The 16,707-nt window shown below is 42.3% G+C and overlaps 1 protein-coding gene across 1 annotated transcript; it reads left to right on the forward strand.

Annotated features, from left to right (window-relative positions):
* Positions 1-1,962: 1,962 nt before the first annotated feature.
* LOC106590255 (importin-4) lies at positions 1,963-13,971 on the forward strand. The gene is made up of 29 exons (XM_014181064.3): positions 1,963-2,319; positions 2,621-2,707; positions 4,074-4,153; positions 4,294-4,335; positions 4,534-4,663; positions 4,872-5,051; positions 5,173-5,238; positions 5,375-5,476; positions 5,586-5,669; positions 5,806-5,961; positions 6,055-6,108; positions 6,336-6,445; positions 6,659-6,897; positions 7,624-7,737; positions 8,038-8,151; positions 8,316-8,439; positions 8,604-8,715; positions 8,836-8,957; positions 9,184-9,261; positions 9,530-9,587; positions 9,697-9,802; positions 9,994-10,187; positions 11,501-11,551; positions 11,653-11,778; positions 12,028-12,254; positions 12,534-12,666; positions 12,964-13,068; positions 13,264-13,333; positions 13,432-13,971. Exons 1-29 carry the CDS (start codon positions 2,254-2,256, stop codon positions 13,560-13,562), a joined length of 3,261 nt encoding a protein of 1,086 aa, XP_014036539.2. The 5' UTR covers positions 1,963-2,253; the 3' UTR covers positions 13,563-13,971.
* Positions 13,972-16,707: the final 2,736 nt, after the last annotated feature.

Consider the following 16,707-nt stretch of genomic DNA (forward strand, 5'->3'; position numbering starts at 1 on the left):
TGTTGAATTAATGTCTATGCCCAGTGGGTTATAACTATAATTGACATATCTATCAATCATAGTGGCAAAGCCTATCACTTCTATGTAGGCCTAATTTATTACACATGTCAAACATGTTTATCTCTCCTTGGATCAGAATGTTCATTTCCTCACATCTTTGCCATAAAGTGTCTCTTCAGATCTGTCCCATTGTTGTTCAGGTACCCTCGGGGTAGTACTGATTTTAACAGTTTTTCAACCAAGTTAACAGTTGTCTCACCAAGGATTGCATTATTCTTCAATTGTGGAGAGAGACAAAACATTTTTAGCGATGGTGGTGGCTGTGAGTGGTATAAATATATGGATTCCTTTTACCTACACAAATGTGTTTAGCAATGGTGGCCTAAATGGCTGTGAGTGATAGAAATATGTGTATTAATTTAACCTCCAGAAATGGAATTAAAATCAAACATTGCAATGAACAAGAATGTAGTATGTAGCCTAAAGACTATGCTTTTACTTTACACTCCCTATGTTTTTGTCCAGACATATATCACTGTCAGGGGGCAACTCATCTTGGTTAGATGTGATTATCACTCCATGATTGAATCTATAGGCATTGTAATGTCTCTTTGTTGTTTGGTTTAAAAGTGCAAATTGAAACGCCGTCTACATGTCTCTCACAGCATGTTGTTGATCATGCTGTTAGTACACCTCAAATGCAAAGGTGATCACTGATTACTTTGTACTTGAGCCTTTTACCCTCCTCAGATACAATTTGTTCACAATGGCTGGACATGTAAATGCAGTGTATGGTCAACCCAGGTAGCAATACTTTCACAAACTGGCACAAACTGTCCTAAGTATTACCATTCAAATGCTTGTTTGTGGTCCACCTCCTTGGCTGCATTGACATTTCAATTATTCAGTTAGTGGTGAAAATATGTGATAATGTTGTGCCTATGGGACTATTAGTATAGCTACTGATCTTTACCTGGGGGGATACAGTAGCTAAGACAGTATCCTAAATGCGATTTTATTCTAAATGCTAGGCCTATTTGTACACTCAATGCATTTTGTATCTTTTGTAGATGCATAGAAAAATGTACATGCTTGGACACGTGTATGTAGGGGCTCCCGAGGGGCGCAGCGGTCAGACACAGACACCCTGGTTCAATTCCAGGCAGTATCACAACCGGCCGTAATCGGGTGTCCCATATGGCGCGCACAATTGGCCAAGGGTCGTCCGGGTTTGGCCAGTGTAGGCCGTCATTGTAAATAAAAATGTGTTGTTAAATAAAGGCTAAGTTAAGATATATATATGTTATGGCATACGTAAGTGTGTAGACTTTATTCGTGGACAGTTCTTTATTTGTTTGTAAAAAAATATATTGTTTTGTTTTACCTCGTCAATGAAGGGAGAAATACGTATTATAGTACAGTATATAACGTTTTATAAGTATCTTAGGAAATAAATAGCCCATTTCAATTAATTGTTCTTTGAATTAAGGCCTACGTCATAATTATGTTTAGACTGTGGCACAAAATATTATTCTAGATAAACCTTTACATGAGAATTTGTGATGACAGAAAATGTTTCATTTTTAATAAGAAAGTGAGTTGTCCACCTTGATGCCTGTGAAAACAAAAGTTAGGAACAGGAAGATCAGTCAGGCAAGTTGTTTTTTCGTTAATCGATGTCTTTAGTGTCACAGTGTGGGACGAGGTTTTGTTGCCTAAAGAAGGTGCAAATTGTCACCTATACTACTATGCATGTCAATTGAGACATTTTCAACTACAACAACGTTTTTGCAACTTCAAAACGTTCAGAATTGGTCATGCAAATAGTAGTTTATGCTGTTCGCTCACTAACAATAACTGATCATGGTTTACCCTCCGTCCAAAAGCAGGCGCTGTACATTTGTGCAGCATGTGTTATGTGTATTTCAATGTGGTCCCTTTAACAACGCGGTTCACGTGGAACTCCCAGGGTTCTGTCCTTGGTTTTAATGTCTGTGGTTCTGTCCCGCGTGGTGACTTGATGGAACGAACCAGACTTGGAGCGACACTCAAATCTCAACCGCCGCCGATTTGGGTTACTAAACCGGTGTAAAAAAAATTAACCATACATATTTTGATGCGCTAACTAGCTAGAGAATTTATCACATTAGTCAAGTTAGTTCACTGTTTTGCCCTGTGAAGGGCCAACTTTTAGCACATCATTTTGAATAATACCATCAACTCTCAGAAACACCGATTTTCGGAAGAGCCAAGATGTCTGGGGAACTAGAACAGATTCTCTTACAACTCACGCAGCCTGACAATGCGATTATTCAGCAGGTAATAATTCCTTACTGAACCTATAAATGTGGGATTTACCCTGACATGCTTTGATAACAAGCACCGGTAACTAACGTTAGCTAGCTAACTAACTAAGCTAACTGTTAATCAAAATGGACACCTGTTGCTAGGCAAATTATGTCACATCACGAACCAGTGTGGCTAACTGACAGAATTCAAACGCAATCTTAGTCACTTCATAAACGTGACAGTTCGCTAACGTTTAAGCCGCCTGCCTGGCTAACTTTCTTTATTCCAGTCAGTATTTACCATGTCCAACATATTTTTCTCCCCCGTACAGGCCACCGCCCAGTTGAAGCTGGCTTTTAAAGACCCAGCCATAATCCCAGCGTTGTGTGCTGTCATGACTGGGTCCCAGAACCCACAGGTATGTAACTAGGTTACATATTAGTTAGACAAACACCTATCATCAGTGTGATAGATAGTGTCTTGAGAAAGTATTCATACCCCCTTGACTTATTTAGCATTTTATTGTTAAAGCCTGAATTCAAAACAGAATAGATTTTGTGAATATATTATTTTTCTCACCAATCTACACACAATAACATATAATGACAAAGTGAAACATGTTTTTATAAATGTTAGCAAATGTATTGAAAATCAAATACAGAAATATCAAATGAACGTAAGTATTCACACCCCTGAGTCAATACTTTGTAGAAGCACCTTTGTCAGCGATTACAGCTGTGAGTCTTTCTGCATAAGTCTGAGAGCTTTCCACACCTGGAGTGTGTAACATTTGCCCATTATTCTTAAAAAAATTATTGAAGCTCTGTCAAATTGGTTGTTGATCATTGCTAGACAACCATTTTCAGATCCACCACTATGCTTGGAAATATGGAGAGTGGTATCAATGTCTTAAGTTTTAGTGTGGGACGAGGTACTCTTTCGATTTGCCCCAGACATAACACTTTGTATTTAGAACAAAAGTTATTTTATTTTTTATATATTACTTTAGTGCCTTGTTGCAAACAGGATGCATATTTTGGATTATTTTATTATGTAGAGGCTTCCTTTTCACTCTGTCAATTAGGTTAGTATTGTGGAGTAACTGCAATGTTGTTGACCCATCCTAAGTTATCTGCTATCACAGTCATTAAACTCTTAACTGTTAAAGTCACCATTTGCTTCATGGTGAAAAATCTGAGCGGGTTCCTTCCTCTCCGGCAACTGAGCTAGGAATGACGCCTGTGTCTTTGTAGTGACTGGTTGTAAGTGTAATTAATAACTCTAAAGTGTGATTCACAACTTCTCCATGCTCAATAGGTGCCCTTCTTTGCGAAGCATTGGAAAACCTCCCCGATCTTTGTGGTTGAATCTGTGTGAAATTGTATGTGTAGGATACAGAGATGAGGTAGTCATTGAACACAGTGAGTCCATGCAACTTATTATGTGACTTGTTAAGCACATTTTTACTACTGAACCTATTTAGGCTTGCCATAACAAAGGGGTTGAATACTTATTTTCTTAATTAATTTGTAAAAACGTGTTCTACTTTGACATTATGTGGTATTGTGTGTAGGCCAGTGAATTTTTATTTATTTAAATGTTAGAGCATGAATTTAAAATGTATAACACAACAAAATGTGGAAAAAGTCAAGGGTTGTGAATACTTTCTGAAGGTATGTGTAACCCAGGGGTTTGCATGCCCTACTCGGTTGTATGTGTTCTATTTGTACGGCTTATCGCCGGCTCTCATCAGTGCATTCATTGTTTTTCTACCCTCCTTTCAGATCCGCCAGTCAGCTGCAGTGATGTTGCGGATGAGAGTAAAGAAGCATTGGAAGAAGATTAGCCTTGATCACAGAGAGAGGTTGGCTGCCCTTTGTCTAATTCCCCCACAATCAGCCATTTCTAAGTCTTCTGTATTGGACTGTTGAATGAATTCCCACTGAGCTTTATTTGTTATACGTTTCCATTGTATTTTTTTCTTTTTTCTTTCTTGCTTCTTAGTCTGAAAGCAGTGGTACTACAAGCTTTTCAGCAGGAGACGGAGTAAGTATCTATTGTCCTTTACATAAAAACAGTCACATAGCTTTTGAGGTGGAAAACTAGGCATATCCTACTAGAATATCAATGGGTTATAATACAGATGTATAGCTACAACCTATCTGACCATAACCACTAACCCATCCAACACACCAATTAAACTTGTTCAATCTGAACTTGACAATAACCCTCCTCTGTTTCCAGACACACAGTGCGCCACTCCCTCTCACAGCTCAGTGCAGTGATGGTCAAACACGAGACGCCAGACCGCTGGCCTGCTCTATTCACACTCCTCAACCAGTCCACCAAGAGCAACAACCCAACGGACAGACAGGTATCAGCTTCTATAGACAGAACTAAAACACAGTCATGTATTTGTTGTACATGAACAAAGAGAGGTTTTGCAGTATGTGGCTTTGATTTGAGCTCTTGATGGTTGCTCACTGATTGGTCAGAATATGCATAGATCAATATATTTTGAATACATTCTATGCATCTTAGGTACCCTAAGCCAATCACTAAAATACCCCTGTCTCTCTCAGGTGGGTCTACTCTTGCTCAGCAAAGTGGTGGAGTCCAACCCAGAGCCCTTCAAGCCCCATTACCGCCAACTGCTGCAGCTGTTTGGCACCGTGCTGCAAGACCTGGACAACCCCACAGCTATGTACTACTGCATCCTCACCCTCACTGCTATGACTGCCTACACTGGCACAGAGGAGATGGTGAGGCCACAATCAATGAGGCCACAATCAATCTATTTTATGCCTTTTTGGAGTGAACAGAAATGTAGTCTACCATCATCCTTCATTGCTGTGCTGAAATGAAATCTCCTGTGTCTTTCAGAACCTCATGCGCTCCCTCATCCCAAGACTGATCATTGCGCTCAAACACCTAATCAAGGCAGACCAGGTAGGGTGTACTTCAATATGTCAGCCCCCACTAGCACCACTGCTGTATTGCACTGATGATTGCATCAGTCTTCTGGGATTACTATTAAATGGAGCTTCAAACACTATTGTCCCTTGATTGGATTGTTTCTGACCAGGGTCAGGCCAGTGATGCCATGGAGGTGTTTGATGAGCTTATGGAGAGTGAGGTGTCAATCATTGTGCCACACATTGCTGAAATTGTCCATTTCTGCTTGGAGGTGAGAACAGAGCTTCTTGTAATTATATTTGTAATGACTTTTTGCTTACATTGAAGGAAATGTGATGGGTTGTCTTGTTGACGGTGAAATGTGTGTATGTTCGTCTCAGGTCAGTGCAGACACCACCCTGACTGACTCCCTGCGTGTAAAGGCTCTGTCCTGCATCGCTTTTCTCATCCGACTCAAGAGCAAGGTAAAGTTGCCCAGTTATAAATGGATGCTTTAGACTATGGAGATGCACCCCGAGCACTGTGTCCTTTTATCCTTTTTGTCAGTTAAAATATGTGGAGCTTGTCAGTGATGTATGCTGTGCTCTCTGCCTCCTGCAGACGGTGCTAAAGCAGAAGCTGCTGAATCCCATCCTGCAGACAGTGTTCCCTGTGCTGAGTGCAGCGCCCCCACCTGGGGAGGAGGACCCAGAGGATGAGGAGAATGGCGACGAGGGCGACACCGACAACGAAAGTCCTAAACACTTTGCTGCTCAGGTCAACTTCCCTTGAGAAATAACCACATGCAAAGAACAGAAGGGGTGTATTTTTTTTTTTTGTGCCTAAAATATAATCTCTCTTCGTCTGCAGGTTATTGACACCATGGCTCTTCACATGCCCCCTGAGAAACTATTCCAGCAGCTGGTTAGTAAACACACTCACTTGCTTTATATGAATGTTATAATTTGCCTTTCAGTCAGACACTTCATGAAGTTATCTCTGTGCTGCAGCAGTATGTAGCCATCATTGTATTAGTAGCTGCATTGTTTATAACTTGCAGTCATACGGAGTTGTACACATATTTCCATGCATAAAGCACAAATAGTTTTATTATGTATGTATGTATGTCTGACCCATGGCATATCCATCAGATGCCACTGACCCAGGTGTGCCTGGCCAGTGAGAACCCCTATGAGAGGAAGGCAGGCTTGATGTGTATGGCAGTGCTGGCTGAGGGCTGTGCCGACCACATACGGACTAAGTGAGTCAATGCTGCTTTCTCTTATTCAGTGGCTCCCTGTCCAAAAAACAGTTAATTTAATTTGTTTCATTTGCCAATGTCCAGTCCTTTAGTGTGTTTTGGAGCTGAAATAATCCAGAGCAATGTTTTTCTCTCTTATTTTTCTCTCATTCAAATGGAACCATTGTCTTTTTCCTGCTAATCCCACTGTCCATCTGTTCCTCTGTGTGTCAGGTTGCTGTCCTCCATGCTGCAGACGGTGTGCCAGAGTCTGTCAGACAATAACCAGGTAGTCCGCAGCGCCGGCCTCTTTGCCCTGGGACAGTTCTCAGAGCACCTGCAGCCCGAGGTCAGTAAGTACTGTGCCGAGCTGATGCCACTTTTGCTGGGCTACATGTCGGCTCTGAACCAGGCCAAGATCGGACACATCACCAAGGCCTTCTACGCCCTGGAGAACTTCATGGAAAACCTGGGTGAGGATCCTCCCATTCACCTTTATCCTGATCCATACCCAACTGTCTTGCTATTATTTGGGGCGGCAGCATAGCCTAGTGGACTAGTAACCGAAAGGTTGCAAAATCGAATCCCCGAGCTGACAAGGTACGAATCTGTCGTTCTGCCCCTGAACAAGGCAGTTAACCCACTGTTCCTAGGCCGTCATTGAAAATAAGAATTGCCTAGTTAAATAAAGGTTAAAAAAATAAAAATAATAATAATTGGGTTCAGAAACGTGTATTTGTTATTTAAAATACTTTTTCTGTGTATTGAAATACACAGCCCAAAACAAGTACTTTTATTTTAGTATTTGAATTACTTAATTTTTTTTGCAAATAGCATTTCAAATTGTGTTAAAGTATTTTCCAATACAAACACTATTTTCAAATACCTGGGTTAAATGTATGGGAGTGTATTTGAGTTTTTTTTAAATACTTGGAAGTGTATTTCCAAATGCATTCCAATATTCAACCCAAGTCTGTTTTAGTTCTATTCTATACTAATTGGAGGATGCCAAAATGCTAAGCTGTTGCTAGGTAAACAAATGTTGAGCCTCTGACTCTCTTGCTCTCTAATCTTGCCCCTAGACTACTTTTAAGGTACTGATAATATAAGATTTGAATATGTCATTTGGGGGAAATAATCTTTTTAACCCCCTCTGTACTGTGCTGATGTTTTTCATGAACTGTTCCATCCCCTATCAGGTTCGGAGATTGAGCCCTACCTGCCCACCCTGATGGAGACCATGTTGTCTGCCCTCACCAACGCAGAGAACCTGAAGCTCAAAGAGCTGGCTGTCAGTGCCATAGGAGCTATAGGTAACACTGCAAAAGTCCATTTAGGATTGAGCCTTTCAACAGAGCATGTTACAGCTCAATCATTTGGAATGGCTTCCGCTTGAGTCTTCCTTCGTCCACACTTATCTGAAAGGACTGCTAAAGTCAAAAGTAAGTCCGTTGCTTTGAAAACATCTTTCAGATCAGGGCAGATGGAAAGGACACAAGGAGAGGAGGCCACTTGAGACTATTGAGATGCATCGGGTCTATTTTAGACGTTTTAAAAGACTGGAATGTGTATCACTGTAACTGTATTAACTGTATCCCTTCTCTTCCTTTCAGCCAATGCAGCCAAAGAGAAGCTAGTTCCTTACTTCCCACCTGTCATTGAGAGTCTGAAGGGCTTCCTCACTGACACAAGGGATGAGATGAGGGCTCTGCAAACACAGGCTCTGGGTAGGCTAACTATCTCTAAGCCTTAGTCTGTTTGATGTGGTCATCCAGCAGACACTTATAGTCCATGCTATTGACAGTTTAGGGCTGATCTGTCTTGCGTCATAGAGATTCTTTTAACCCGAGTCACGTATGGATGACGAATGGGGTTTCCTTTGTTCTGTCAGATACTCTGTCAGTGCTGGCCCGCACCATAGGCAAGGATGTGTTCAGCCCCCTGGCTGCAGAGTGTGTTCAGCTGGGACTCAACCTCACCAATGCCATCGACGACCCCGACCTGCGGCGCTGCACGTATGTAGTGTGTGTCTGAGATGCTCTCACTCTAATAGAAGTCCTGCCAGCCTGTTGGGTTTGGCGTTCAGAGTGCATGACTGTTTTCTGACTTTTTGATGACTTTGTATTGAACCCATGTGCTTCTCCCCCCTCGATCCTTCTCTGTCTCTTTCTGTGTACAGGTACAGCCTGTTCTCGGCCGTGTCCACAGTGAGTCCAGACTGTCTGAGTCCCCACCTCACAGCTATCACCACCATCATGCTGTTGTCCCTCAAGTCCACAGAGGGAGTCACGGTCAGTCTGACAGACACTGCTATAACTCCTATTCACACTCTATTCTATTCTCTTACACCATTGAGAAATTGCAAAAAATATAGTTTCCGTAGTTTAAAAAAATATCCTTTTCATCCTTAGGCTCACCTTGAGGAGGACAAGACTTTTGTCCTGCTGGACGACGACGATGATGATGACGACACCGAGGGAGATGCCATTTTGGATGACGAGGGGGCCGACACCGCGGACCCAGACACAGCCGGGTACGTTTCTCATCTGATTATCTTTCATTTTATGACCTTTGCTGTGTTTTTTTTTGTGGGGCAGGAGTAAAGACACAATGCAAACTTCAAAGCAGCTGACATAAAAGTAGTCAATTGAAACAAATGGAAGCCATTTTGTTTGTCAGGCTTGTGCCTAAAGAACTAGATGGAGGTGATTCCCTCTGTCCTTCTCCATTTTAATCTCTGTGCTCTCTCCATTCCCCAGGTTCAGTGTGGAAAACGCCTACATTGACGAGAAGGAGGACGCCTGTGATGCTCTGGGAGAGATTGCCTTCAACACTGGGTAAAGACTCAAGAGCAAAGAGAGATTTTGAGTGTTGCATGTCACAGACCATCTGAGTTCTATGTTCATTCCGCGTTGCATGGTATCTGCAGCTAGCCACTTCTCCGGTTGGCCCCTCTATGCCTAGAGTCCTTGAAAATCTGTCGATACAATCATCTCACTTCGCAGCAACTTTTCCTCATTTAACTTCCGCTGTCTTCCAGTATGCAAATGGAAATGTGTTGTCCCTACAGTCACTGATGTCTCCTTATCCTTTTCACCCATTCAGTGCTGCCTTCCAGCCCTTCCTGGAGTCCAGCTTTCAGCAGGTCTATGAGCTGCGTGATGTAAGTAATGTAGCACAGCTCATCCATCCTCCTCTCCCTCTGTAATGGGTAGTTTGTATGTTGGTCAGCGTTGACTATCTCTGACCATGCGTTCCTGTCCTCCCCTCAGTTCCCCCACGAGGACGTACGCAGGGCTGCCTTCGGGGCCATGGGCCAGTTCTGCCGAGCTCAACACAAAGTGTGGCAGGAGAATCCCACTGAGGCCAACCACCAGGGTAACTCGCTCGACCTCTACCTCATCAGAGCCTTGGCTCTTTGAATTTCTGAAGCATCTTATGTGGCGCTATTATAGAGTTTTTCTAAGAGAATTATTAAACGTATCAAATGAGATAATAGTTAAGACATTCATTCTGGGAATTAGCCAGGCCTGTCTAAAAAAAAATACAATTAAGCTTCCTTCCCTCAGCCATGCAGAAGCTGCTGGGGGTGGTGCTTCCCAGCTTCTTGGAGGCGGTGCGCGGTGAGCGTGAGCGCCAGGTGGTGATGGGTGTGCTGGAGGCCATGAACGCCGTGCTGAAGGCCTGCCAGGGGGAAGCGCTGCAGAGCCCTGGGCGCCTGCAGGAGATCAGTCAGGCCATCCGAGATGTGCTCAAGAAGAGGGTGAGCTGACACAAACCAAGCCTGAGTGCTCTTCACAGGCAGGATGTCCCCCATTTATTCATTTAGGATATCTGATATCAGAATATGTGTTAGTGTGGACGTAGCTTTTTCCACTCACAGCCCCAGTCTTCCCATATACGGGTTGAAAATGCACAATTTATTAATTGATCAGTGCCTAAATTGGAACCCGGTGGCTGTACATTAGCATGCTATACATGACGTCAGCACTGCACGCGACAAGAGATGCCCCCATCCCTTCCGCTAATAGGGATACTTTTGCCCATTTGTTGTCTGAGTGAGGGAAATGCTGTAAATCGAGAGGAGTCGGTGTTCTGACAAATGAAACGTTGAGGATTATAATAAATATCGCTTCGATGTCATACAAGCAAACCACACACCTATGAGTCCAAATGTGCACGTCACATTTCCATATTTGAACATTGAGTTTACATGATCAACATTTACGTTGGCCATGTTTGATCCACAGTTACAAGGACGACATGCGCTATAGCCTGGGTTGTCCTGAACACAATGAGCCTATGTTTGTCGTATTGTGAAGAACATTTGCAGCAGAACATGCACTTGAATGCACTCATGAGTCCGATCTGTTTGTCTGAAGTGCCTTTTGTAAGCCTAACACTGTAAGATCGTGTTGTATAACTTAGCTAGTCATGTTGTCAGTAGAATAAGCTTTAAAATTATGCCAACCTGACCCAGATCGCAATTTATAATGGAATGTATTTGGATTGCATACAGTGCCTAAAATGTACTATTTAAAAATCTACCAGCCACTAAGATTTTTTACAAGGCAAAATCATTTTTAAGTCATAAGTGCTTTGAACTGACTTATGAACTGTGCACAGTTGGAGACACCAGTTGGACCTCTCACTCAAACCCTGGGAATAGTTTTTTTCTTTTCTTGCACCTACTCCAAAATGTCAATGGATATTCTTATGTTACTGAATGTACCCAGAGTATTTTTTAGACTTTGTTATTGACAAATGCTGTGAAAAGTACAGTAAATGTAAAATGCACATAAAATCAAACATGTCATGTTTACGTCGACTTGTGTCAGGTGAACTGTTGTCCTCACTTTTTGTTATGATAATTTCCCCGTAATATATCGGACCAAGTGTTTTCTTTCACTTGCTACCATGGTCATGCTTTTTACAGTTCTTCTGTTTTAAAACCTTTCAATTTGGCTCTATCCATATAGGCCAATTCCCACAAATGTAAGGGGTTAAAGGGCATCGTAGCATAATAGGAAAAGAATGTGATAATCCTTTGACCCTCCCCTTACCCTGTGTCTACAGACTGTCTGTCAGGACGGAGGAGGAGATGAGGCAGATGATGACGAGCAGCAGGTGGGGTTTCCTCTCTCTTTCGTCACACTCTCCAGCACTGGCAGGATCGGATGTCTTCCAAGTGTATGGTGCAAATGATATGACCATGTTGTGTGTTGTAGGCGGAGTATGATGCCATGCTCCAGGAGTTTGCAGGTGAGGGGATCCCTCTGCTGGCCTCAGCCGTACCAGCGGACACCTTCCAGCCCCATCTCAACGAGCTGCTGCCCCTCATCATGAACAAGGCTGTGAGTCAACCATCCACTAGACCGTTAGCACTGGGTTCAAATAACCCAAGTCATTTACTCCAGTTGACAATCTATCAATATAGAAATTAATAGACCTAATTCCTAATTCATTTTGTGTTGAAATTCTACAATTTTCTCAACGAAAGTTGTTTTTATTTTGTAAAAAATGTCAGCGTTAAGTACAGAGGCATACTGAAGGATAAACCTTTAGTTCGATGTGTATTGAATGAGGATGGATTTGTTCCTCAGAAATCGTCGTGCACGGTGGCTGACCGTTCCTTCTCCGTGGGCACGCTCGGAGAGATCCTGCAATCCCTGGTCAGTGTGTCCGGGGGAAGGGCCTGTGCTGGTAAACTGTCCAATCGGCTGCTGCCTGTGCTGGTGGCCGGGGTGAGAGACAGTGACAACGAGGTTCGCAACAACAGCGTGTTTGGACTGGGAGCTCTGGCCCAGGCTGCTGGACCACTTGTCGCTCAGTATCCCTCTCAATTGTGTGTGTGTGTGTGTTTTTCTATGTGGGTGTATGTGATTGTGTTTGAGCATTGTTAAAGACATGCTCCGGTACTTCGGCGACTAAGCACTACTGGCTAAAAAGTATACAAACGTACTGGAGAATCTCTTTTAACTCACTGTTATAGTTCACATGAGTAGCTAGGTACATTGACCAGCACTGACCATGTGATTTAGATTCTATTACTGTAGTACTGGCCTGTCCAGCAGCCTAGGGTGTTTTCCTCAACTCCTGTCCCTCCCAGAGACTACCCCATGATGCTGTCCCTCTTCTCCAACCTGCTGTCCAAAGAACAGGACAGGAGGGTGATTGACAATCTGTGTGCTGCCCTCTGCAGGATGATCATGAGCCACATGGAGGGTGTCCCTCTGGAACAGGTACTGTCTGCATTTTCATGTATGGGATTTTATGCCGGGCCAATGCCTAACTCGAGGTGTTTGCATGACTCTGGAAGATTTGTGTGGAACTTTGAGTTGTTCTGACTGAACTTTAAGTTGCTCTGAGAATATCTGGGACCTGTGGGACCCAAATGCTGTATATCTGGGACCCAAATGCTGTATATTAGATTTACAATGTGAGTTTGCCACAGGCTTATTGACGTACACAGCCGCACGAGTTGAAGAGTTGAGTGTCCTCAGTGATGCTGACATGGAGAACTCTTATCTCTGTCCTAGGTGTTCCCGGCCCTCCTGGCCTGCCTCCCTCTGAAGGAGGACCTGGAGGAGAACAAGACTGTGTACAGCTGCTTGGCCATGCTCTACTCACAGAACCCTGCAATGGTATGTTCCCACTCATTTATTTAGCCTGTTTGGCTTTCTTAAACTGATCACATCATATGATACTTTATTGTCCATTTCCATTGAAATACACACAGATCTAGAATTGATCTCTGAATGTGTAATTCCACAATGTTGGCTAGTAACTATGTCAAATACTCATCTGTATTTTACTAATAATAAGTGTTGTCTCATTAGGTGGTGAGTCAAATTAAGCCAATAGTATCTGCTTCGAGCCACGTCCTGGGAACGAAGGACCTTGATCCAGGTAAGAGAACCTTATATCGTGATGGGTTTCCTTTCCTCTTCGTGTACCTAAGTTGTCGTATGTAGATATAAAACGTTATGACAATGTTGGTCATCCAGAAACCCAGAACACCCTGGTCATGCTGCTCCGAGACGTCGCTCAGCGCCACTCCCAGAAATTTGAGGGTGCCGTGAGGTCACTTCCTGCCGAGCAGAAGATGAAGCTGACTGCAGCCGTCAGCCAATCGTAACACACCACACCAAGCAACTATTCTATTCTCCAGTGAAAGCCAGTGAAATTTATTTTTTATTTTTTACTACAGATGACAAATGGGACAGTAGTTGGGTCATTCAAATTTGCCAAACTCCGGCACTTGAACCATTCTACTATTAGTAGTATTATAATTTTTCAGAGGTTGTTCCCAGTATTAACTTTTTTTATTTATATTGCCTGTTTTTATTATTTTAATTTAGATTTTGTGTGCGTCACCTGTCTTTTTTTTTTTTTTTTTTGGTCACTTGTTACCCTTGTTGTACCTAAGAGTATCTTATCTATTTGCTGCTGTCCCCCTTTTGCCACAAATTTGATTAACTTCTGGCTGGGCTAGTATTGAGTATGAAGCAATGAACTGAACTCATTATAAATGCCTTTTTTGCAGACTTGTCAGTGTCATGCAGTGTTCTTTCCCCTCACTCATCGTTCAATCCCCCCTTTCCGGTTCCATTGTTTCTCTCTCAGCTGTCCATTATTCAGAGAGCTCCCCATCGTGCTTAGTAAGGTGGTTTTGTGAATCGGGGCAAATCGGCCACAATGCACTCATCTGAACTCCAGTGTGGTGTGTGTTGCATAGTATCTCCAGTTCTTTCTTTATTCCCAAACTACAGGATTTTATATTTACTCATTATGAAAAGGCAGCATTTTTTTATTAGTATTTTATTTAAATCTGACACATTTGGCATCATATGCTTTCAGGCAGGTACACTTGCTTAACAGCTTCTGCTGGGTTCAGCAATCAAATCTTAACAAATATTCCCATTTATAATTATTCTTTCATTCTATCAACAGTTCTTTCAGCCCACAATCAGTAACTACTAGTTACATCACCTACTCAAACCCATCTGGCATGTGCATATTACCGGCAATAGCTGGACAAACCTAAGTCTATAGAGTCTACGTAGAGGCACTCCAGTCTACTTTTCACCTCATTTAACATCTGATTTACTTAACAAAAGGCACATCTCAATAGGTGGTCCAGATAAGTCATGACATAGCACAAGTGGGGGGGGGGGGGGCTGGCCCTTTCCTCTTTTGTTCTCTATTGCTCCTCAAGCAAAGGGGAGGCTGGAGAAGAAACTACTTCCCATCAAACCTACTCCTTGAAATTTGCCGTTATCTAAAAACAATTATTTTGCTCAAAACATATATTTTTTTTACCCATTAGTGTGTGTACTTTACTGTATTTATACTTGGGATATCACTTTTCAACAATAAACGTTAAATCACTGGAGGACGTCTGATTCAACATCCAAGTGACTGATCCATGTTTAATTGCACTGTTGCTTTTGCCAGCGATTATCCCAAGAGTTCCCTCACCTTCATACTTGAGTAAAAGTAGATACCTTAATAGGAAATTACTCAAAAATGAATGTCACCCAGTAAAATACTAGTCTAAAAGTATTTGGTTTTAAATATACTTAAGTACTTATACTTAAGTATCAAAAGTAAATGTAATTGCCAAAATACTTAAGTAGTAAAAGTATAAATCATTTCAAATTGCTTATATTAAGAGAACCAGACTGCAAAATTATATATTAAATTTACAGATAGCCCACTACAACACAATTTTTAAATGAAGCATTTGTGTTTAATGAGTCCACCACATCAGAGGCAGTAGGGATGCCCATGGATGTTCTCTTTAAGTGTGTGAATTGGGCCATTTTCCTGTCCTGCTAAGCATTCAAAATGTAAAAATACTTTTGGGTGTCAGGGAAAATTTATGGAGTAAAAAGTACATTATTTTCTATAGGAATGTAGTGAAGTATGTTAAAAATATGAATAGTTAAGTACAGATACCCTCCAAAAATGACTTAAGTAGTACTTTATGAATCATACCTCTGCCAATGTATCGGTCAGTGTTTCAAGGTGATTGTCTTGTAGGTCAAAGCTTGCAACAAAATACAAAGTCTGCACTTAAAGAATGTTCAAAATGATTTCCCTGGTGTGTGTGAACGTCTAGTGATCCTATTTACATACCAAATTGATGAGCTTAAGAGCCAACTCTTTCTGTAGGGTCAAAAGGGCATGTTACCACACATCTCAAAATGGCCTTTTCTTTTTTAAGCATAGCTCATTTGTTATATATGCAGTGACTTTGGCTGACCTCTTGTAACTATTTTGACCCTAACTCATTGTTCCGATCAGCTTGTCTCACTGCCTCCCCATCTCTCTGGCAGTGAGCCTTGATCGATTAATGGAACATTGGCAGTGTGGTGTCACATTGTAAGCATGAAAAAAAAGCGTTAAACTGTTCGCCCTGATAATTCTTATACGCATGTGTGTGTTCTGTCCCCAGTACAGTGATGGGGACTAACACCCATGCTGACTGGCCCATGCGACGTACCAGGGTTTCACAACAAACCTATCACCTAGATACCACACCAACAACCCAGCAGATGGACATATTGTTTTCCAATGTCAAGACATTTCAGTGCCCTGCCCTCTGAAGTGACAACGGCAGAGTTGATCATTGATGTTGTGGGTACTGGTCAGTAGGTATTTTGCACAGTGCAGAACGGAATGCATTCAACTGAAATGGGTCTTCCACATTTAACCCAACACCTTTTGAATATGGAAAGTAAATGGTAAATTATCTAAAAAAAACAAGTAATAAAATAAAGGAACCAATAATTATCTTGACTAAGGGTTTACACTGGTAATGTCCGTTTTCTTAGTTCAGAGCTAGAACATGAAACGTCTGGCCCAGCAGCCATGCCTTCTCTCCCCAAACATGGACACTCAGTCCCCTATTCTGTCCCCCTGGTCTGCATTCAGCAGAGACACAGGCTGAGGTCACCATTACCCCATGTACCACAGCATTGACCTCTGCCTCTTGCATATTGCAACCTGAGGCTACAGATGTGCTGTGACTCCGTGATACAGGCTGCACAACTCCCTCTCCTTCTAACCAACAGTTAATTGTATTGAGTAATTCAGCCATGACATCAGATATGATTATTCTGCCAGCTAGGCACAATGACTTCAATCCAGGAGAGAGGGATGAGGTCATAGTCCAGAGTAGAGCTCTACTGTTGAGTTGGTGACTGACTTGTTCATGGTCCTCTACTGCCCCCTATTGTCCCCTCACAGCCTATTCCTCAAATACATCAGTGTAGCAA

The sequence above is a fragment of the Salmo salar genome, chromosome 29 (assembly GCF_965601325.2).
Source record: "Salmo salar chromosome 29, fSalSal1, whole genome shotgun sequence".
In the NCBI taxonomy this organism is placed as follows: Eukaryota; Metazoa; Chordata; class Actinopteri; order Salmoniformes; family Salmonidae; genus Salmo; species Salmo salar.

What these genes read in the sequence shown, in the direction of transcription:
- LOC106590255 (XM_014181064.3), top strand. Translation starts at nt 2,254, where the DNA reads ATGTCTGGGGAACTAGAACAGATTCTCTTACAACTCACGCAGCCTGAC. An exon ending in ACCTAATCAAGGCAGACCAG is followed by an intron (nt 5,239 to 5,374) that starts GTAGGGTGTACT and finishes GTTTCTGACCAG; the next exon opens with GGTCAGGCCAGTGATGCCAT. An exon ending in AGGTCTATGAGCTGCGTGAT is followed by an intron (nt 9,588 to 9,696) that starts GTAAGTAATGTA and finishes TCCTCCCCTCAG; the next exon opens with TTCCCCCACGAGGACGTACG.